Source organism: Chelonia mydas, chromosome 7 (assembly GCF_015237465.2).
Source record: "Chelonia mydas isolate rCheMyd1 chromosome 7, rCheMyd1.pri.v2, whole genome shotgun sequence".
Lineage (NCBI taxonomy): Eukaryota > Metazoa > Chordata > Testudines > Cheloniidae > Chelonia > Chelonia mydas.
Window position 1 is genome coordinate 5,550,688 of NC_057853.1, and position 24,094 is coordinate 5,574,781.

At 40.6% G+C, this 24,094-nt stretch overlaps 1 protein-coding gene across 6 annotated transcripts in view; it reads left to right on the forward strand.

Annotated features, from left to right (window-relative positions):
• ATXN7 (ataxin 7) overlaps window positions 1–24,094 on the forward strand; it is a 104,575-nt gene that overhangs the window by 53,245 nt on the left and 27,236 nt on the right. Inside the window, exon 2 of one of the 6 annotated variants that reach the window (XM_037903621.2) lies at window positions 5,095–5,158. The exons of 4 other annotated variants lie outside the window; for them this stretch is intronic. In XM_037903621.2, coding sequence (XP_037759549.1) covers window positions 5,095–5,158 — 64 coding nt within the window. Of the gene's footprint in view, window positions 1–5,094; window positions 5,159–15,849; window positions 16,110–24,094 lie in introns of those variants that run through there. One more of the 6 variants, XM_037903619.2, reaches the window with a different exon arrangement.

The following is a 24,094-nucleotide window of genomic DNA, read 5'->3' on the forward strand; positions in this document are numbered from 1 at the left end:
TTTATACAAATAGTAGGAATTTCAACTGATATCAGTAATCCTAAACCCCTCCTCCGGTAATGGTTTAATAATCAAAATAAAACGTTCTCAACCCTCTATTTTTTTACAAATGGGCTAGCAATCTGCCAAGCATATTGTCAAATAAGCACAGGTGGTATTTGACATATACTCAGTCCAAATTAATCTCTGTGATTTAGCAAATTATCATTGGCAACTTTAGCAGGTTCCGTTTAGACATGCAGACCGTTCTAATACAGTAGTTTCCAGCAGCTGGATTTTAGTTTCTGGGTCCAGTAACGACTAGTTAAATTTCTTCTTGGCAGAGCTATGTGAAATTCTATACCTTTTGCAAGAATCATTTTGGCATATTCCCAGAAAGGCTCAGAGTTTAGTATGGGATTTATTTCAGAGAAATCTTTCAAGTGATTACTTAGTTATTTTTAAATAGAACATCATTAAATAAAAAAAATACTACCACCTGTAAAGAAACTCACTGGAAATAAACCAGGGTTATAGGCAGGACTTGAAATGTATACGCATAACCTATTAGCAAGTACTGTGCCTCCTAGCCAGGATGAAAAATAATGAAGGTCCACATCCCCTGCCGTTTTACAGAATAAAGTAGTTGTGTAGTGTGTTTATTTGTAATAACACAGTCAGTTCATATTTAGAAGTGTTTCTTTACACATGTAAGAGCAATAAACTTTGTTAAAAGAAAGCTTAGTTTTTGAAGAAGTTGATGGAAGTTTCCTGGTAAAACTGCTTCCCTGTTGTGGGCACATGGCTTTTTCAAGCCCTGAATGTAGGCATAAAGCAATCTCGTTGGTAGCAGTATCTGATAACAAAATACAGTAGCGTTGAATTTCAAACTTAAAAATGAAGGAAAGTCATTGTACAGTTTACTGCTTAATCTGTAATTCATGTTACTGTATGTGCTAAAATGCTTAAAATGTAAAATTACCATGGTATGCTTTCTTCTCTCTTTGCCTCAGATTGGTTAGTGCAAATTGAATTTCATGCTACTCTGCCAGAACAGATAGTACGCAATGCAGAAATCACCTAATGACTGAAACACAGTGGAGAGAGAATATCTTCTCCTCTATTTGAGAGAACCTGAAGGAGAAATATTTTCAAATGAAGGAACGATGTACAGATATAAAGTCTTCCAGTGAAAATCCCAATCCTGCATAGTGAGCCTTCTGCTTAAATCCCACGGTTTGGAACTACATGTGGTGTGGTTCTCTTTTCAGGGTTGAGGTCAAAAGGGGAAAGTGGGGGGAAGAAGCAAGAGTCATCTTCATCTTCCTATGGAGAAGCAAATCCTAGGCATGAAGGAGGAATAATTTAACTAAATGCAGCATATTGTTAAACAGAACTGAGGGAGTATCAGGAACAAAAAGGTTAGCAATTTTAATAAATTAAACCATGGCTATTAAGTGCACATAACTAAAGTCCCACTTGGGAAGTTTTAAGGAGTAATTTGGGATTAAGCCCATTAGTTTGTTCATTCTAAAATGATCAGCACTGAAATAGTTAATATTGACTTTTAAATCATCATATTAAGTTTCATCATTTAGACCTCATTAAGATACATGGTGAAGATCACAGCACTCTTAGAGTTGTTGTTTCAGGCTGTCTGCAGACTCAGGAAAAGCAACACTGCATCGATTTACATGCTGTGTATGTTTGGAAAGATTTCTTCATCACTGTAAGGGTTCTTTCTAGTTCCTAACCACTCCTTCAGTCTGGGTCCCAGCCAGAGGAGGATGCATCGAGAGGGTAGGCCAGAGGCGTGGAGGAACTGGCATGGAGCCCAGAGCAGCACTGTACACAGAAGTTTGAAGCTGCAACCTGTTTGGGGGAGGAATGCCAGGAAGGTGGGAGGAGCCTTATTCCAGAGAAGAAAAAGAAACAGGATTCCTACTGGCATAGAGAGGAGAGAGGGGATGGTAGCCCATAGTTTAAAACCTCTAAGACAAGGACTCACTATTAAAAGGACGCTGTCAAAAGGTTTAATCCTGAAACGTGACCAACTATAAAGTAGTTATATGTTTATAAGGACTTCCTGGCTTGTTTCTCGGGACTGTAGACTATTCCAAGAAATGCAAACCTCAGATGAACACCACAACACTTATAATCCCAGAAAGGAGCATTCTGGGAACCTCCTTAAACACTGTTAAGTATTGAACTACAAAGTTAAAGAGAGACTCCTTCCCCCCCCGCCCCCCCCCCCCCAAAAAGTTGTTTTTATGCATATGTATAGTTTCATGTTGCACAGATTCTGTCCTCCTCTCATTCACTTCCAACCCTCTCCTCACAATCATCTCCCTTTTCTCACCAGAGAGGGGCCATTCGCATATTCTCTGATTGTGGTGTCTGAGTAATGCACAAACCACACAACACTTCTCCAGGCCTGCAGCACTGTTACTATGCTGAGGGAAAGTAGGAGCACGGGGCAATATCTGCCTAGGGTGAGGGGAGCAAGAGGTACAGGACTGATGGTGACACTAGCAGCAAAAATAAGTCTTTATCAGGAGAGCCTTGCAAGGCTACAGTTCAGCGGTTGTAATCTGGGTGGACATGTCTGGGAGGAGGAGAAAAGTGCAAAAAAACCCCATAGGTGTGGATAAACTTGAGGACGTGAGAGTGTGAGGGTAAATGGAAGGGAAGAAACATGAAAATGAAGAGGAATAGCTAAAAAAAGAGTGTCAAATGCAGAACTGAAGTAAACATAGTGAAAGAGGAAAATACAGTGAGGAGGAAGATAAGCAAACTAGTGAAAAATAGGCTCAAAGGAGAAAAATAAATCATAAACAGATGGAATTATACAAACTAGCAGATTTTCTCTTTAGAAGAATATTGAAGAAAGGAGGGGAAAGAGCATTATAATAAGAAATCTGTCACAGCTTCTTCCTTTAAAATCGTTTCAGCAAAAGTGATCACATTAACATAATTTGTGAATGCACCACTTTACATAATTCTATATGCACGGAGCCCATTTTGGATATTTCTCCCCTTCATCGCACATTGCCTGTGTGTTGACGGTGCATATATCCACACGTATGCACACACACTATTACTAGAATGCTTCGGTATGCGGTTTTGTTTGTGCCTCTCTTCAGTGCATTTTCTCCTGTTGATTATGGAAGAAACATTTTAGAAATAAAATTAACACTTCTTAGAAAATAAGGGGCACTTAAGATATGGGTGTAGCTTTTGCTCTGATCAGTAGGATGTATCAATGCTTTTATAACAGCATGGAGAGGAATGCCCTCTGACTTCAGAATGTGTGTGTCCAGGATTGTTACTAGAGGGAGGAAAATTGTTCATGCCAGGCCTACACAAAAAGCAATGCTTTGTGCATACTTGTGCCTTCTGCTGGCCATGCAGCAAGCAAACAGCATTCCCAAAGCTGTGTTCTCATCTTTGACAATGCTACACACAATCATAGCTAACCAAAAAGCTGCATTAATGTTATGCTCTTGTTGAAACTCAAGAAAAAGTTAATGCATACTGTGACAAAGTTCCTCCTCTACCTTGGTGGGTCTTGAGCTAATTGGTGAATTTGCTCATCTTGGAGCTTCACAGCAGCCCTCAGTTTGGCCATTTTCATGAACCCACAGTCCAGGATAACTCCTCCTGTGTCTGACCAGCAGCTGGGAGGTTTGGGGGGAACCCGGGCCCGCCCTCTACTCCAGGTTTCAGCCCAGGGCCCTGTGGAATACAGCTGTCTAGAGTGCCTCCTGGAACAGCTGTGCGACAGCTACAACTCCCTGGGCTACTTCCCCATGGCCTCCTCCCAACACCTTCTTTATCCTCACCGCAGGACCTTCCTCCTAATGTCTGATGATGCTTGTACTCCTCAGTCCTCCAACAGTATGCATTCTCACTCTCAGCTCCTAGTGCCTCTTGCTCCCAGCTCCTCACGCGCACACCACAAACTGAAGTGAGCTCCTTTTTAAAACCCAGGTGCCCTGATTAGCCCGCCTTAATTGATTCTAGCAGCTTCTTGATTTTGGCTGCAGGTGTTCTAATCAGCCTGTCTTAATTGTCTCCAGAAGGTTCCTGATTGTTCTGGCGCCTTCCCTGTTACCTTACCCAGGGAAAAGGGACCTACTTAGCCTGGGGCTAATATATCTGCCTTCTATTACTCTCCTGTAGCCATCTGGCCTGACCCTGTCACAATACCAAATAGAAAAAAAAAAATTTATTTTCAAGCTTCTGATTAGGCATTACATAGACTTTTTAAATTACTGAGTATTTATTTACACATTCATTGCTTACCAGTTTTCTTTGACCTTTCAGTAACTTCCAGATAGTGATAATTCCTGGAAAAGTGCTACAGACTTACAAAAACAAAGAAACTGACATCTAATACGCATTTCCTATATTTAAAGCCTACAAACTGTGTTTTTTAAGTATGACCAGAAGAGGGAGTATATAGCATTTCCTATGTAATATCATCTGCCAACATACTGTCAAATGGCTAATCAATAAATATGCAATTTATATATATAACTTAAAAAAATAAGTAAACCTTTATTGCTGATTTAAACTCACAGTATTAAGAAAACTGAGAATTAATGCCAAAACTAGTTGTACCATTAACTGAGTGTGACTTTTTGCGTGATTAAGTGGAACAGCATTTACTCTGCAGGATAATTTTCTAAAATTGGTAAAAGCTTAACTTCTTTGGAAATAATTTAAGTAAGTGATCAAATATTTATGAAAATACAACAAAGTCCTAACTATCTCATTATAGTGATTAGTGAACCAAAATGGAAGACACTTGTTGCTATAGATTATGTGAATAAATTGGGTAATTTAAAACTGATCTTGCAAACCCTTATGTAAGTAGTCCTGTTGAAGCCAATAGGATTGCTTGTGCAACTCAGGAATATTCACATTTCAGGGTTTACAGCACAGTTTCTATCACTTTTCATCGTGTAGATGACAACTTAATACTGAGATCGTACCCTCTCTGTCAGAATTGCACACACCTTCATTTCTCTCGTACGTGATCTTACAATATCATTGTGGCAATTGCATACATGAAAAATTAATATTAAGAAAGTATTTACTCTGTTAATGCAGGTTGGAAGAAGGAGGACTAGAACCACAAGCACATCAAAACTGTTTGCAGATTACTTGTTTACAGGTAGACCTGGCCATAACTCATGATATCTGGTTTGGGAGACATTTTAATTTTTCTAAAATTTTAGTTTTGTTCCATATTGGATTATAACCAAATGTTTTAGAAACTTCTTGTGAACTGGAAATCCTGGAGGAAAAAAAATTGTAAAGTGAAATTTGCTCCCTAGGACAGCCGCTGCCAAGTGAAATTGACATTTTTGTCAGTTTCTGGGCTCCTAGGGTCTGGGGCTTTGGCACTACTCTACGGGGCATACAGCCTGAGGATGCCAGGGCTTCCAGACTCCAGGACCAACTGGTTCCCCTGGAGTGGGAGCCACAGACCCTGAAAGCCCTTACCAGGATCTCTAGACTCCCAGTTCTGCAGCAGGGAACCTGGGAATCTTTAAAGCTTCTCCGTGAGCTGGGCCTTCCAGGCTCCCTACTAGGGAGTGAAAAACTGAGCTGCAGTTAAAATTGCAGCTCCAAGGACTTACAGTCTCTCAGCTCCGTGGCAGGGAGCCTACAAGTCCTGGCATGATGGGGCTGCCCTGGAGCAGCAAACTCTGGAAACCTAGGATCTCCATCCTGGGGCAGCCTGGAATTCCAGGCCTCTCCACAGCCCAGTAGGCAGCTGGCAGGGAGCCAGGCAGTTTCTAGCTTGCTTTTACAAAACACTTTGGGTTTAACTAATTGGCATTTTCAGAATATGCAATTGGCTCCATTTACAGGAATGGTCCCAAGTCTGTTTTAGTCAAATTGTTTAGATAATTGCAAGAAAATTTGTCAGCTTGGCTTCTAAATTTCTACTGTTGCTTTTTCTGTAGTACTGTAAAAAGTGTCACAATAACAATGGAGGCTAAAGTACTTCTAGAGTTCTGAACTTTGCACAGTATGTCTAGTTGTAATTAATATTGTAATATTTGATAATCTTAACAACTAATGTTATACTCATTACCTAATTTTGGTTTTCCTTATGTGTCCTTCTCTATAACAGCTAGGTGTGTACTGAGCATGTCACTTAATAAAACACCTTAATGTTTTATATGATTTCCTTTTGAACATAATGTGGGTTCTGCACTGTGAAACTCCAAAAAACTCTCTTCCCCGTCTTCCCCCTCGTGGTGTCATGCAAGCTACAAGAGTTACTCTAGTGCCTTAATAAGTCATTTCTTTTTCACAGGTTGGGGTGGAATAAGAACTGGCTTTGAGAATATTTTTTCCCCAGTTGTTAATAAAATAAAACCTTCTGTGTCTGCGGTGGTGGGAGACTTTCTCATTCCACTCCCTGATTTCTGGGAACTGGCACTGGGTAGGGCTTCTGCAGAGGCAGTGCAGTTCCCATGTAATTGAGCTTCCACTCGCTACAGGCAAGTGCTGTCAGGAAATATTTGGCTCACAGCTCTGAAATATACAGGGTGGCCTTAAAATGGGAGACTTCTCTTTCAGCTAGATATACCTCATATACCTCTACCAGAAAAGAACATTCTCCCGATCTTAGGAGATAGCATTCATGGTCATATGTATTCCTAAGTGCGGCTCCAGCCATTGATCACTACCCATTGAGCCCGACGATCTAACCAGCTTTCTATCCACCTTATTTTCCATTCATCCAGCCCATACTTCTTTAACTTGCTGGCAAGAATACTGTGGGAGGCCGAATCAAAAGCATTACAGAGAAAACATAATAAAAGAACCTACACGCATGTTAAACAGCTTACCAGAGGTCATCCCAACCCCAACTTTAGGCTCTGTAGATCAGTCCTTCAAAGCCCACAGGTTAAAAGTTCATAACTGCCTCAGTTTTAGAACCAGTAAACAACCATGAATAGTTCAGTCATTCCTTTATACAGCTTGGTACTTAGATCTCGGTCTCCTGTAACTGGGGATCATCAGACAGTGGCCCCTCCTCAGAACATAGCTTCAAAAGGCAGGCTGAGTTTTTACATAACCGGAGGTGGGGAATTTGCATTCACCTTCCCCTAGATATTCCCAAGAAAAACAACTTAGCCCTTTTTGTTCCAGGTGTCCATTCTTGTCTTGTTCAATATAGTCCTTGACCCGCAGTCTCACATCTGTCACATCTCCCCCTTCAAGAGGTTACATACAATCCCAGCCCACAATAATACATAAACCTCTCATTTCATACAGTGGTCCCCAAAGACACTTAAATTAATTCAGTAAGGTCTCCCAAAGATATTGCAGGAAACTGCCACATCTGCCACATATACTTAATGTTAGCTGCATTGGTGAGGAAGAAGTAATTAAAGTAATACTTTTCATTTCATAGAATCATAGCATATCAGGGTTGGAAGAGACCTCAGGAGGTCATCTAGTCCAACCCCCTGCTCAAAGCAGGACCAATCCCCAACTAAGTCATCCCAGCTAGGGCTTTGTCAAACCTGACTTTAAAAACCTCAAAGAAAGGAGATTCCACCACCTCCCTAGGGAACGCATTCCAGTGCTTCACCACTCTCCTAGTGAAAAAGTTTTTTCTAATATCCAACCTAAACCTCCCCTACTGCAACTTGAGACCATTACTCCTTGTTCTGTTATCTGCTACCACTAAGAACAGTCTAGATCCATCTTCTTTGGAACCCCCTTTCAGGTAGTTGAAAGCAGCCATCAAATCCCCCCTCATTCTTCTCTTCCGCAGACTAAACAATCCCAGTTCCCTCAGCCTCTCCTCATAAGTCATGTGTTCCAGTCCCCTAATCATTTTTGTTGTCCTCCGCTGGACTTTTTCCAATTTTTCCACATCCTTCTTGTAGTGTGGGGCCCAAAACTGGACACAGTACTCCAGATGAGGCCTCACCAATGTTGAATAGAGGGGAACGATCACGTAAGTCGATCTGCTGGCAGTGCCCCTACTTATACAGCCCAAAATGCCGTTAGCCTTCTTGGCAACAAGGGCACACTGTTGACTTATATCCAGCTTCTCGTCCACTGTAACCCATAGGTCCTTTTCTGCAGAACTGCTGCCTAGCCCCTCGGTCCCTAGTCTGTAGCAGTGCATGGGATTCTTCCGTCCTTAGTGTAGGACTCTGCACTCGTCCTTGTTGAACCTCATAAGATTTCTTTTGGCCCAGTCCTCTAATTTCTCTAGGTCCCTCTGTATCCTAACCCTACCCTCCAGCGTATCTACCACTCCTCCCAGTTTAGTGTCATCTGCAAACTTGCTGAGGGTGCAGTCCACGCCATCCTCCAGATCATTAATGAAGATACTGAACAAAACCGACCCCAGGACTGACCCTTGGGGCACTCCGCTTGATACCGGCTGCCAGCTAGACATGGAGCCATTGATCACTACCCGTTGAGCCCGACGATCTAACCAGCTTTCTATCCACCTTATTTTCCATTCATCCAGCCCATACTTCTTTAACTTGCTGGCAAGAATACTGTGGGAAACCGTGTCAAAAGCTTTGCTAAAGTTAAGGAATAACACATCCACTGCTTTCCCCTCATCCACAGAGCCAGTTATCTCGTCATAGGAGGCAATTAGATTAGTCAGGCATGACTTGCCCTTGGTGAATCCATGCTGACTGTTCCTGATCACTTTCCTCTCCTTTAAGTGCTTCAGAATTGATTCCTTGAGGACCTGCACCATGATTTTTCCAGGGACTGAGGTGAGGCTAACTGGCCTGTAGTTCCCTGGATCCTCCTCCTTCCCTTTTTTTTAAAGATGGGCAGAGCCTTTTTCCAGTCGTCCGGGACCTCCCCCGATCTCCATGAGTTTTCAAAGATAATGGCCAATGGCTCTGCAATCACATCCGCCAACTCCTTTAGCACTCTCGGATGCAGCGCGTCCGGCCCCATGGACTTTTGCTCGTCCAGCTTTTCTAAATAGTCCCAAACCACTTCTTTCTCCACAGAGGGCTGGTCACCTCCTCCCCATGCTGTGCTGCCCAGTGCAGTAGTCTGGGAGCTGACCTTGTTCGTGAAGACAGAGGCAAAAAAAGCATTGAGTACATTAGCTTTTTCCACATCCTCTGTCACTAGGTTGCCTCCCTCATTCAGTAAGGGGCCCACGCTTTCCTTGATTTTCTTCTTGTTGCTAACATACCTGAAGAAACCCTTCTTGTTACTCTTAACATCTCTTGCTAGCTGCAACTCCAGGTGTGATTTGGCCTTCCTGATTTCACTCCTGCATGCCCGAGCAATATTTTTATACTCCTCCCTGGTCATTTGTCCAATCTTCCACTTCTTGTAAGCTTCTTTTTTGTGTTTAAGATCAGCAAGGATTTCACTGTTAAGCCAAGCTGGTCGCCTGCCTTATTTACTATTCTTTCAACACATCGGGATGGTTTGTTCCTGTAACCTCAATAAGGATTCTTTAAAATACAGCCAGCTCTCCTGGTCTCCTTTCCTCCTCATGTTGTTCTCCCAGAGGATCCTGCCGATCAGTTCCCTGAGGGAGTCAAAGTCTGCTTTTCTGAAGTCCAGGGTCCATATTCTGCTGCTTTCCTTTCTTCTTTGTGTCAGGATGCTGAACTCAACCATCTCATGGTCACTGCCTCCCAGGTTCCCATCCACTTTTGCTTCCCCTACTAATTCTTCCCAGTTTGTGAGCAGCAGGTCAAGAGGAGCTCTGCCCCTAGTTGGTTCCTCTAGCACTTGCACCAGGAAATTGTCCCCTACGCTTTCTAAAAACTTCTTAGATTGTCTGTGCACCACTGTATTGCTCTCCCAGCAGATATCAGGGTGATTAAAGTCTCCCATGAGAACCAGCGCCTGCGATCTAGTAACTTCCGTTAGTTGCCGGAAGAAAACCTCGTCCACCTCATCCCCCTGGTCTGGTGGTCTACAGCAGACTCCCACCACGACATCACCCTTGTTGCTCACACTTCTAAACTTAATCCAGAGACTTTCAGGTTTTTCTGCAGTTTCATACCGGAGCTCTGAGCCGTCATACTGCTCTCTTACATACAATGCAACTCCCCTACCTTTTCTGCCCTGCCTGTCCTTCCTGAACAGTTTATATCCATCCATGACAGTACTCCAGTCCCATGAGTTATCCCACCAAGTCTCTGTTATTCCAATCACATCATAATTCCTTGACTGTGCCAGGACTTCCAGTTCTCCCTGCTTGTTTCCCAGGCTTCTTGCATTTGTGTATAGGCACTTAAGATAACTTGCTGATCGTCCTGCTTTCTCAGTATGAGGCAGGAGTGCTCCCCTCTTGCGCTCTCCTGTTCGTCCTTCCTCCCAGTATCCCACATCCCCACTTACCTCAGGGCTTTGGTCTTCTTCTGTGCCTTTCAACTGTGAAGTATAGAGTGCTTCAGAAACATTAATTAAGCTTCACAACATCTCTGGGAAGTAGGTGGTGTACCTATAGGTGGCATAGTGTTGGCCACCTCGCCTCTTCCGTCCATTGCCAGTCCTGGTTGCCAGCCTATTGTAAACCCCACTGGCCATGATGGTCCCTGGCAGCGCAGTATATTGGCCCACAAATGGCCCATGATCAGGAGAGTGGCTCTTAGCCACCGTTGCTCAAACCTTTCCCCAAATTGTAGTTGCACTGTCTCTTCCTTGGCCACAACCCAGCATCTGGGCCACAAAGCCATCTATCTTTTTATCAACTTCTAAAAATATTCCTTGCTTCTTCGTTGCTCAGGGGAGTTGGTGTAACTTATATGTGTCCATAATACTGTAAGCCCTGGTGTCCGCATCACATTAGTCACAGGGTGAATATTACAGCAACTGTCACTCACTATATTTTGTGCAATATGGACTCTGACTGCTGCTGAGGAGGGAGTGTTTTTCTGGGCAGCGTGCTTCATAATGCCCAGATTCATAGTGATAGGGCAGTGGGGCCAGTTGCTGATCTGTGGTAGCAATCACACTCTCTCTGCAGAGCCACCAGTTTGTATACAGGGAAGCAAGATGCTTGTCAGCTATTTAGAACGTGAGCTTCTTGCTACTTCTCAACCGATTGTCCTGGTAGCAACGTTCAGCTATAGCTGAGATTGAAAATATTTACTATAAATCTATTTCCTAAAATTTGTAATCCTTGAAAATAGTAAAAGATCTATAGGACAATTTTTAAGGGCTAGTGTGTGTATGATGTATGTGTTTAGTATTATATGATTTTTGTATAAATGTACCTGCATATGCAGAGTTGATACCCATGTGACAGACTGCAGAACAATCTAACTGGATCGTATAACAGTGAATTTATCACACACCTCCTCTTGGCCCCCAATTCATCTTTCCAGGATTTACACTAATTTCCAAACATGGAGCAGCACCCAGCAGCTGCTGTTTTTTTTATATCAACTTGCCAGAGATGTTTCCTCTTTTTCTCCCACTCTCCTCAACACCCCCCAACAAATCAATAAAAACAAACAAAAGCAAACACAAACAATTGTATGAGGCCCAGGAGAGGAAAAACTGAATCCTGGGTCAGTGGCAGTTTTTCTAGACATAAAAATGTCATGACTTCCAAAGTCTATTGTTTGATGTCCCTGCAGGGACTAGAAACAGAACCTTATGCTATTGGGCTGGGAGAATTCACAGGAGAACATGGAGCACCCACTTCTAGAAAAAAAGATATCAGACTTTAAAATCTGATATAAGGGACAGTGTTGTTTTTTTATGGGTCTTTTTGATCCCTGTTGGTCTCATGTGTCACAGTTCCCAGGCTAACTGCACCTCCTATCATTCCCCCCACCAGTCTCTTTGAGTGCACCCCCTCTCAAGTTTTAGATCTGTGTCACCTCTATCTTGGGGTGGAATCATCTAATTGTCCTAGTCTCCAACCAGGTCTGGGCTGCAGTCCCCTGTGATTACCTCAGCAGGCCTGACTTAAGCTCAGACACTGCAGTTCTGTTCCTTCTGGGAGCAATGATGGAGGTAACCAGAAATCAAACAGCCTCCTTAAAGCAAAATACTATTTACAACAAAAGCATTTCAGAGACAACCAGTCTTAAAACAATTAAACAGACTACATGCTTGTCTAGATACCAGATATCTTTCATATGGACCTCCACAGAGACCTCTGGGGTCTGCTGTCCTAGACCATTTCCTTAACTCAAAAACCATTTCTCTCAGTTTCATGGGGAGTCTTTTAAATGCTGCCTACTTATCCTTTGGATCACCTCCTTTCCCCAAGACCAAGTCACTATTTTAACAGTTTATAGCCCTGTGATCTGTTAGTTCCTAGCATTGGCAGAACAAGGCTTGTGGGGAGGATGTAAGCTCTGCAAAACCTTGTCTTTCATGTATGGTGGGATGTCCTTATCTGGGGCTGTTATCTTCCTCTTGGGGACAGTTCTCCTTGAATTTAATCATTATAGGTGTTTCAGAAACATTCCACTACCCCAGTATAAGTTAGATCAATACATTCGTACAGGAAATTCTAAAAACCCACTATAGTTATGCAGTAACTACCACTTAGCTTCTTAGATTATTATATAACAGCTACACAACCAGCACACATGGTAAATAAGATCTCTCGATTTACAGGGAGCATGATACAAAAAATAGTCCTATTAAACTTATTTAAAGCTCTCTCTCTAACCATTCATAAAACAGTTTTTTGCATCATGTATGCAAGATGCAGAATACAATATATTGTGGTATAATGGTTTTATTTGCATTTCTTGGAGGTGATCTGCATTATATAATGTTGCCACTGACAAGCAGTGTGGTCATCCTAAAACTCATGCCAATACAAACCTTTCTACCATGCTATTTGGTATTCCGTGTGTGCCTAATAATATTAATGCATTGGTATACATCCCCCTTTTTGTATTGCTATGCACACGCAGTGAAGAGATGGGGGCACGTTTTTCTTCACGCTCTGCGGCTCCAAGGGAAGCCATCTTTCTCCCAATACTATAGTTCTAGTGTAGTTTAAATTAACATTACTCTGCTGGGTAATCTTACAATAACAAAGACCAGGGCACTCGCTTTCTCTGCAGAAGCACATCACGCTGTTTCTTCCTCTCCCTGCTCCTATCTGTCTGCTCCATTCTTGTAAGCAGGCTGACACTTAGAAAGCAGGATTCTTGTCCTTTTCAGTACTCTGCCTGCTCCCTAGAATGGAGCAGACAAGTGAGAGTCTGGTTGGGGGGGCTCAAGGCCAGCATGACGTGAATGCACACAAACTAAACCACAGCACATAGGGCTAATTTTAGGCTTCTTAACAAGACCATTTCTAGGTTAACTGGCAGATTAAATTGTTTATCTCAAATATATTATTTTTTATGACAGGTTTCAGAGTAACAGCCGTGCTAGTCTGTATTCGCAAAAAGAAAAGGAGGACTTGTGGCACCTTAGAGACTAACCAATTTATTTGAGCATGAGCTTTCGTGAGCTACAGCTCACTTCATCCGATGAAGTGAGCTGTAGCTCACGAAAGCTCATGCTCAAATAAATTGGTTAGTCTCTAAGGTGCCACAAGTCCTCCTTTTAATTTTTTTATGTTTTTGAGAATTTTGAACAGTATTTTTAGAAACCAAAACTTAAAAACCTATTAAGACCTTTATTATCATAAGGAAATTAAACTCAACGCCTTTTTCAATTTTATTATTGTACAGACAATATTTTTTTGCGTTAGCAGAAAAGCCCTTTAAAATGTCATTTAGTTGTAGGACATACATTGGGCAGTGTAAAGGCAAAGTTCTGTGACAAAATAAATAGAGATTTACTAAAGACAGAGTTTAAAGTTGCTTGGAAGCTTCCATATCATGCTCCAGATGTCAGCCAGCTATGAAGGAGTTATGGAAAATGTGTGAAAAAAGCTCATATACTGAGGTAGTGAATTTGTGTGTTACTAGCATAACGTAAAGAAGCATAAAATCACAGCACTTTACCTCATAGCAATTGTATTGCCATTCCATTACCCTTTTCCAAACTTCTCACCACGTAAAATTACCCCGCCATGCTTCCTAATTCCACTCTCTGCCCCTGCTTTGCAAACTCGCCTCCCCGACCCACAGTCAGCAGCAGGATGATTTTATAAATGCCACTGCCTTAGAATTAAACTGACTGTGATTGCATGATCCTACTCAGTAGCCTGCTCTGCAGATAAACCACTTCTGTGATCTTCACTTTGCTGCTCCTTAAAGGGAATAGACAGAAATGAAGAAAAATAAATGCAAGATGGCAAGGGGACAAAGACAACAATGTTGGTATCCCCCACAGTAGTTGAATTCTGTGGACCACTAAAGATAAGCAGAGGACTACCAGAATGTAATTGTTGGTGGCGCACTAAAATACTATGCAGTAAATACAAAACAAACAAACAAAACCCCAAAAATGTATCTGCCACTGGTAACTAATTTTAACAGTGGTTATAGGTGGAGTGAAGTAGATTTTCACAATGAAAATCCAGGCAAATGTCCTTGTCATACCAAGTTGTTTTTTCATGTGGTTATTGGTCAGATAGCGTTTACCACTCTTTCTTGAAGTTCCTGGGAAAGGGAAACACTGATTGCTATCTGGTGTTTTAAACATGCAAGACATATGACGTGAGCTTCAGCAATGCCTTGATTTATTTGTTTCTAATCTGATTAGAATAGTAGTCCCCAGGCTCTGTGCTTTCCTGAAAAGGAAGCTGCTTGAATGCTATTCCTTGCTTCTGCTAGCCATTCTTGGTGGTAAAACAAGTAAACTGACAACATCAAGATACTTGTACAAGCCAGATGTCTTTCCTCTGGGCACCTTTGTATTTCAAAGACGGAAGCTGTTGTTTACTTTTTGTAAAATGTATTTGAATGCAATTGGATATGTGTGAAAAGAAATCTTCGTTTTGATAATAATTTAAAATAAAACAAAGAAACAAAAGCACAACCAAACAAAACCACCCACAAACCACTTCTCCTGTATTCTTTTCTGTCAGGTAGTATACTGAACTTTTTCAAGTGGCCAGTCAGGAAATAGGATTGAAGTTAGTAATTTAGCACGAGCCAGGTAATTTCAATAATCTTTGGAGGGGTGAATAATAAATACATGACTTCAGGTGTTAACCACACTTCTGGCTGGCAAACTGTTAGACATAAGTTTTTTCTTTCTGCTACTATGTAGATGGGATGCTTGAATATTGATCTTATAACATTAAATGTGGTAGGCAGAGTTAACAGCAAATTACTTAATATTAATTAGTTCTACGTTAGTCTTCAGTCATAGGAGTATAATCATTATTTCACCTGTTAGTACCCGTACAATAATTGTGGGGAAGGAATTCATATATTTCTTTTAGAGCTTTGGCATAAAAATAGCGTATAAAAGGTTTGTATAACGTGTACTACAATCTGAAAATGCTAAAAAATGCAGTGTACTGTGGCAAAAGGAAATCAGATTTTGAGATTTTTTTACATTCAGAATGCAAAGCAATTGTAGAGATTCATTCTGTACTTGAGTATTATAAACATGGTAGCTGTAAACTGGGGTATTAATATTCTTCGTAATTGTAGATAGTTTTAAGTATTATATATTTATTGTGATATACAATCTGCATACATCTGTTAATATACCTGGGGTGCTAAGGTTACTTTAAAGAAACTGTCAGAAAATTGGGATATTAAGTGATTAGCATGTCAACGTGATAAATTGTTTAAGTACCGCCTTCTCAAACTCTGACAAGTTGCTGTGAAAATAGAGGGATTAATTTACATCAGCAAGGACTCCTGGTATGACCATATTAAATAAAGTTAGACTCCACCTCCTGTTTTACTATTTATCTGCCAGGACCTTTGTGATTCAAGTGCACTTTACTGTAGTAGCAAATGTTACATAAACCCAAACATGGAGCTTGTTTGGAGTTTGTGGGCAGACCCAAATTATGATGCAAGGCTTTAGTAGCAAGGGTGCAATGAAGCACAATCAAATTATGTGAATGGAAGTTAACAAGAAGGCTTTCCAGAACAGCCTTTCTTTTTGCACAGGGCTGAAAGCTCTGGGTAACTTTTCTTGTGCAGTTTTCAGAGGCAGGAATTGGCAAAGAGCCCAGATCTGCATGGAGTTTGCAGAAGGTTGGTATAGTTCTGTACTAACACTACATGGAACTAAAAGGCGTATACTTTGTGCATTTTCTAAGTTTGTTTATACTCTACCAGGGGTGGAGTTGAACACTGGTGAAGTTGTGTAGAAGGCCTTTGCAGAGTTAGTTGATCAAAGTGGATAATCTCAAAATGAGGGATTAACTGCTGCAAACGGCCCACATAAGCCATTCTGAAATGTCATTTGAGAGATTTGGCCAAAGTTCAAAAGCAGATGGGAGTTGAGTTTGCTATTAACTCAAAATGCTGAGGTTTGCACTAAACCATCTAAGTATCTTGAAACAGTAGTTCTTTTTAAAATGTACTATAAAGTAATATGATTGTTTACCTAGTTGATGTCTAAAATTGGAGTTAACATTTTAAAAAGTTTTAACTGGTGGGGGGGGAGGGAGTATCTTATTTGTGGTAACTGTGGTTTCATGACACAGGAAGTGCTGAGAACAGAGCATAATCTGTTTAAATTAAAACTGTTTCCCTACAGAAATGTGAAATCCAAAACAAATTATCTAAAGAAACTATTTTAACGAGGACAGGAACAGCAGTTAAACATTTTTAAAAAATAGATTATAATCCTGTCAGTCTTCTATACAATTCAGTATCATTTTGTCAATTTAATAATTAAGGAGATAAACTAGTAAGAACATGTTTATTTTAACTGTCTTCCTAGTGGCACCCAGCAGTGTAATTTAAAAGTCAGAGATCTAATGTATTCCCTGTTATAAAGCCAGGTCTTTTGTTTAGGGTGGGCAGGATGATCGTTTTCCTTTTAATAGTGCTCAGTGGGCTGAAATATGAGAATACGTTATTAGCCTAAGTGTATTGAATACTAGTTATATGTTTTTATTTCTAGATGTGCATTAATTTTTAGTTCTAGGTTGTCACGTCCCAGCTGGCTGCTGGGCTCTTTTAAAATAAAATTTAAAATGGCTGAGTGAGACTTCGTGTGTACTAAAACTTTGGTTGTAACATTTTAGGCAGTACGTAGTAAACATACTCTGCAGAATCCTAGCAAATTTTTATATATTTACTGCTCCAAGTGAGCTGTTGTAGAATTAATGGACTACCCGTGCGTGCCTGCTCTTTTCCTATGCTTAATAAAATGTTCGTGCTATAAAGGCATAAAACCAGTGTTAAATAGCATTAAGGATATGATCTTAAAACAACAAAAACAAATAAATGATATCACTTCTGCCCTGGGTGTTACAGCATGAATATTATGTTCCAAGACACAGAACTTTAAAGTGAAGATAAGGTTTTTCAAATTTATGAGTATCTTAAATCAAAGAACCTTGAAAAATTTTGTAATTTACTGTCCCTCCCCCCATCCCACAAGGAAATGTGACCATTCTTAAGGCTTGCCATTTACAAAAACAAAAATTGGAAAGCATGAAGATGGAGAGTTACCCCAGTCAGTCTGAACTCTGGCCCTATATCCCTGACACCTTTTTATTTCCCCCTGATATAGTCACTATGATAAGCACATTGATATTGCAGCTAGTTCTGTCTTTTAACGTCATGTTTCTTAGCATTTTGTAATTGCCATCCTGAACCAGCCCAGTGGTCCATCTAGTCTGGTATTCCATCTCTAATGGTGTTCAGTGACATATGCTTCTGAGGAAAGTGCTGTCATATATAATATACATATATAATAGTGGAATTTCTTGTCCATAGGGGAAGTTCCTTTCTAAAGCCCAACAGTTAATGATTATCTTATGCCCTGAAGCATAAAGGTTTTATATCGTAGAATCATAGAATATCAGGGTTGGGAGGGACCTCAGGAAGTCATCTAGTCCAACCCCCTGCTCAAAGCAGGACCAGCACCAACTAAATCATCCCAGCCAGGGCTTTGTCAAGGCTGACCTTAAAAACCTCAAAGGAAGGAGATTCCACCAACTCCCTAGTTAATGCATTCCAGTGCTTCACCACCCTCCTAGTGAAAAAGTTTTTCCTAATATCCAACCTAAACCTGCCCCACTGCAACTTGAGACCATTACTCCTTGTTCTGTCTGTTATATTTTGCATAACACTGAATATAACTGTTATTCTAAGTATTCAGGTAAATGTTTATCCTTCCTTGAATCCTAGAGAGCTTTTGGTCTCACTGATATCTTGTGACAGTGAGTTCCACAGTTTAAGTGTATATGATGTAAACGTTTATTATTATTTATTTGTATTGCCATAGCACCTCGGAGTCCTAGTCAAAAACCAAGACCTCATTGTGCTAGGTGCTGTACAAACACAGAACAAAAAGACAGTCCCTGCCCCAAAGAGCTTAGGTAGATTCAGATGGATGGGGATGGGAGTCTTCTCCCAAGAAGCAACAGTTTGGGAGCCTGAAGCCCGAGAGCGTGTGCCTTTGCTGGGCCACCAACGGGAAGTACAGGTGCAGTTGCCCTGCACTGTGATAGTCCCCATGCTCTTTGTTTTCTGAGATTGTTTATACATTTCTATCATATTTCCTCTGATTCATCTTCCCTCAAAACTCAACAGTGTGTTTTTCATTCTCGTTTCATATGGAAATCTTTTCATTGCGATAACATCTTTGTCACCTATCTGTCAGGAACTTGAGCAGCTGGGCCGTTTTAAAATTCCTTATACATTAGTTCAGCTGCAAATTTTGAGAAGTTTGCAAATTCAATGTGATTTTCCTGGCAGGGTGTATAGACCCTACCAGTCAGTGTATGAGGATTCAGATTTTGGTAACTACAGACAACACAAGCTACTGTAGATAGTAAAAGAGTAATACGGTAGAATTCGCAACTGTGGTGTGAAGGGGCACAGAAAGCAAAATGGATGCAGGGTAGGTCTTTTAGAATGTGATGAGATATTCTTTCTTGAAAGAAAGATGAGTTTGGAGCATAGCCTGTAGTCATTTAGGTGGCACAAGTAGTGGGTAAGTGGTGTTTTCATTAGTTCAATGAATATGATACACCAGTATTATACTACCGGTATGTAGTAAGATCATGTAACTCATATTGTCACAGTTGAAGAGGAACACTGTGCTGGTGTAGTGTAACCATTTTTTTGTTGCTGTTGTAGTTGCTGGGTGGAGGATGAGCAGAGATATCGAGTCAGAAATAAGGTTGTTCAGATTACCTTAGCTCTTTATTTCCATGCTTTCCTACACTTCATCGTACGTAGAACCTTCAGTGAGAATGTCTACAATGGTATTTTTTTATTTTTCTATGCTCTTTTTGTTTGCTTGTTTGATATGGAAACCCATAATATCCTGTTAAGGTCATTTGGCTTGAGTGTGGTTTTGAGAATTCCCCAGGAACTTCCCAAACCTTTTTTCTTTTTTATGACCCCGTGGTACTTTAATGTACATTGCTGGTTAGGTGTAAAAAGAAAAGGAGGACTTGTGGCACCTTAGAGACTGACCAATTTATTTGAGCATAAGCGTTCGTGAGCTACAGCTCACTTCATCGGATGCGCATCCGATGAAGTGAGCTGCAGCTCACGAAAGCTTATGCTCAAATAAATTGGTTAGTCGCTAAGGTGCCACAAGTACTCCTTTTCTTTTTGCGATTACAGACTAACACGGCTGCTACTCTGAAACCTGGTTAGGTGTAGGTTGTCTTTGTTTGCCAATGTTTTTTATATATTATCACTGGGTTCTAAACTGAACAATGATTTGGTAAAAAAACCATACCAGTGAATTTTTGTATGGTTTATACAGTGCCTGATATTGTAATCAAACCATGCGGATATTGTAATGTCCTCAACAGGCAACACAGAGATTTGTGTTCATATACTCTACTGTGGATGTTGTAATCTCTGCAACCTGAGATCACACAGATGCTCTATCTTTCCATAATAACCTGGGGCTTGACAGATTTACAAGACATCTATTAACCTAAAGTTCCAGAGGCAATTTCGTGGTGAGAAATCCATCCCATCCTGACCTCTTGTCAAGCTTCTGGGTTTGTGTTGGGATTTCTTCCTGGATGCTATCCCTGAGTTGTGCTCAGTGGCTCCATGTTTTGCATCAGTCTCTTTCTAGTAGGGATATGGTAAATATGAAGGCCTTATGCCACCTGGCTGCTGAAAGGGAGATGCTTCTTCTCCCTTAGCCTCTGGACTGCCCCATCTGTGGCTCCATTTTGTGTTAGTGATTCTGCCCTATGAATAATTCAAGACCCTGCCTCTGCCACCCTGACTTTCCCACATGGTTCTTGACATTTTCAATGGGACCCATAAAGTTCTGAACAGCTGAAAAGCACCTGACCGGGGTGTTGCTAATTTCATTCTTTTACTTCTCAGGAGAGCTGTAAAAAAGTAGAAGATGTCTTTCTGCAGTCTTGGGAAAACAGCACTGCCATCAGTTCTTATTTTGAAAGTTATTTTTAACCCTGAGGGCTAAAAAAAACCAACAAACAAAAAAACCATGTAAAAAGAGATCTTAAATTCTGTAAACATGTATTACTGAGCTGCCCTCGCAGTCTATTTATCTGGGATTTAAACAGATTAGTCATTTATATGGAAAAATTGAAAACTAGCATTAGGAATACATAGAGTATGAGAGAAAGGGAAAGACAGGAGGGTAGCAAGTGAGGGTTACTTAGTTTAACAGGTCTTTAATGTTACATGGCTCTCAGTGTATCATTCCCATTTTGAAATCCCGTCACACTGATTTCACTGATTTTTTGTTTGTTTTTGTTTTAATCTTAGTTGCATTTAATACTGATAGCTATGGTCCAGCGTACTTAACCAGACTTTCTTCATATGTTGCCAATTGTTCAGTATGCTCAGAAACTGCTGGTTATTTTGCTTGGCCCATTTATAATCTTGTGACAACAGGCATGAGAAGAGCTGTTATAATTATATGCCTCAGGGAATTCACTTCATGTTACTCCAGAGTTCCTAGTTTGTGTCTGGATTTAAAATTAGTTTGAAAAAATGAGTGTACTTAAGCAGTTAATAGTGAAGTTCTTTGGAGCAGGGACTATCCTTTCACTGAGTATGTGTGTGCAGGGCCTAGCACAGAGGGGGCCTGGTCCCTGATTGGGGCCTCTGGGTGCTGTTACAATAGCAATTAATAGGCAGCAAAGTCGGAGGAGATGAGCACAGAGTTGAGAACCAAGAGATTCGGAGTTGTATGTTAGCCTTCCTCTGTCACTGACTCGCTATATGTCCTTAGGCAAGTTATATCAGCTCCTCTTGACATATGCAAATTGGAAGAATAATGCTCACCTAGCTCACAGGGGTGTTATGAAGTTAATGTTGGCACCATTTTTTGAATATGTAAATGCTGGGTATTATTAATTATTGTTCTTTTTACAATAGCAAGACATCTGGACAATTTGGGGGGGGGGGGCAAAAACAATTTGCTTGATAGCGCCCTATTTTCACACGCTCTTAACTTTTCTAAATGTTTATGAAACTTTCTCTTCTCTGCCTGAAGGTGATTATTTTATGGGCAGTTTTGAGGAAAAATCCTTTCAGTAATATTTTTGAGTTTGATGACCGTGGGAAGGAGGAAAAAAATATACTCTTTCCTTTCTATCTGTTTATACAGTGCCTAGCACAATGAGGCCCTAAAGCAGTAAAAAAAAAATAAAAAAAAAAAAAAATTGAAAACAAGGAGGCAGAAGAACAACTGAAGTTTAAAAAGTAACACCGTTATCGTTCTCAGTGAGGAGTAATTTCTCGTGTGGTTGGAAGGGGGTGAATTCAATGTATTAGGGTCTGAAAAATCTCTTCTGACCATGCTCAGTCAATATTTGCTAAGCTAAGACTTCATCGGAGTCTAATGAAGTCTCCCCCCTTTTTTGATACTGCTGCATATTCTCCCAGTCTGGCTTGACCGTAGGGCTTACACAGAAGAAGAGGCTGTCGGGAGGTACAGTAGCGTGAGAGAGATTGTGGCTGTCTCACTGACATGCACCCAGCAGAATCTTCCAGAAAGTTGCTTTAACATCACAGGCAGGAGCAAATCTGTAAATGCAAAGAATTGTGAATCCTCATTCCTGTGGGATGAGGTGGGTGAGGCCTTTGTAGTTGTTATGATGTACAGTATTATGCAAATTTGAAGATTTAAATTAAAAAAAAAAATAAGCCCCTGTCTTTTTCTACAAGGAAGATATAAACATTTCAATAAAAATGGATAGAAAACTATCTCCAGCCAAACAAGAGCATTACCTGTGTGAACTCACTCCTCTGCCACTCCACTCATCTTAAGGTGTAGTTTTAAATCATGTTAGCTAACACATTTTGAAGTTCTAGTGTGGACAGGGCAAGCTGTATTTTAACATGTGTTATCTGTGGAGGTGAACCCTAAGGTTTTAAAACGTGCTAACTAACAAAAGACACACCTTTTATTGTACGCTAGACATACTCTTAATGAAGTGTCACCATCAGATCCTAATCAGAGTTTTAAATGATGGCATTGTGAATCACAGACAAAGCAGAGTACATACTGTGGTGTAAGCATACTTATTTATTTATTTATTTATTTTAAATCAGGAAATGCAGGGATTAAGATTTCAGAAGCAATGTTAACTTGGCCACATTGCACCTAAGGAATATTTTCTATCACTGTTTTCCTAGTGAAATAGTTTATGCATATTATTTATAGTACCTAGGGACCCCGAGCCAGGATCCGGGGCCCCATTATGCTAGAAGTATACAAACGTAAAATGCCATAATACCTTCAGCAGTGGTTCTCAACCTTTCCAGACTACTGTACCCCTTTCAGGAGTCTGATTTGTCTTGTGTACCCTGAGTTTCAACTAACTTAACTACTTGTTTACAAAATCAGACATAAAAATACAAAAGTGTCACAGCACACTGTTACTGAAAAATTGGTGACTTTCTCATATTTACCATACAATCATAAAATAAATCAATTGGAATATAAATATTGTGCCTACATTTCAGTGTGTAGTACATAAAGCAGTATAAACAAGTCATTGTTTGAAATTTTAGTTTGTAATGACTTGGCTAGTGCTTTTTAGGTAGCCTGTTGTAAAACTAGGCAAATATCTAGATGAGTTGATGTACCCCCGGAAGACCTCTGTGTATCCCCAGGGGTACACATACCTATGGTTGAGAACCACTGACCTGCAGGATGTGCCATGCAGTTGAGTTGCATTTCTTGATACACTGCAATTAGGGTGACCAGATGAAACGGACAAAATATCTGGACAAAGGGGGAAGCAAAAAAACAAAAACAAAAAAAGGCGGCCGGAGCTGCCAGAGCCGCAGTATCAGGACAGTTGGCGTCCCGACCATGCATCGGTTGGGACGCGGGACAAAGACCTAAAAACCCGGACAGTCCCTCTGGTCACCCTAACTGTAACGTTACTGTGTTATTACTAGCTTAACTAACCCACCTCAAAACAGTGGTTTTGTAGTGTCACTCTTGTGTGAAGGATGTGACATAACTATATTGTTGTTTGTTATGTACCCTTTGATATTTTGCTCAACAGTAGTTATTACATTAATATCCTCTGCTGGCCACTTGCATTATCATTGTTACAAAAATGTAACAAGAATTCTCAGTAAAAGTTTCTAGTGAACGTGTATTACAGCCAGACTGGATTGATAGATTGGAACATCACTTAATGAGCCTTAGTACTCTATCACATCAATAACCTGTGCTCTCTGAAGGATTTGTCCTTGTAAATCTCTTGTGTTGGAAAATATCAGTTGTTTAAACACAGTCTGTTCAATAAATAACATATTTTTAAACACAACACAATAGAAAATGAACTGACCCAATCCTGGTTTATCAGGCAAATGAAACTGATCTGATGATTAAAGGAACATCAGTTGAAGATTAAGGCAGAATCCTTGTATCTAGGCCCCCTGATTCGAACATGATAATGAAGCAGCAGTGAGTGAGTGCGCAGCAGAGCAATGTATCTCATAGGTGATTGCTCTCAGCGAGCCACACGCTGCTAGAGGAGTAACCCTGTGTACTGTGTCTATGGGTATTTGTTTTGAGGTTTTTAAAT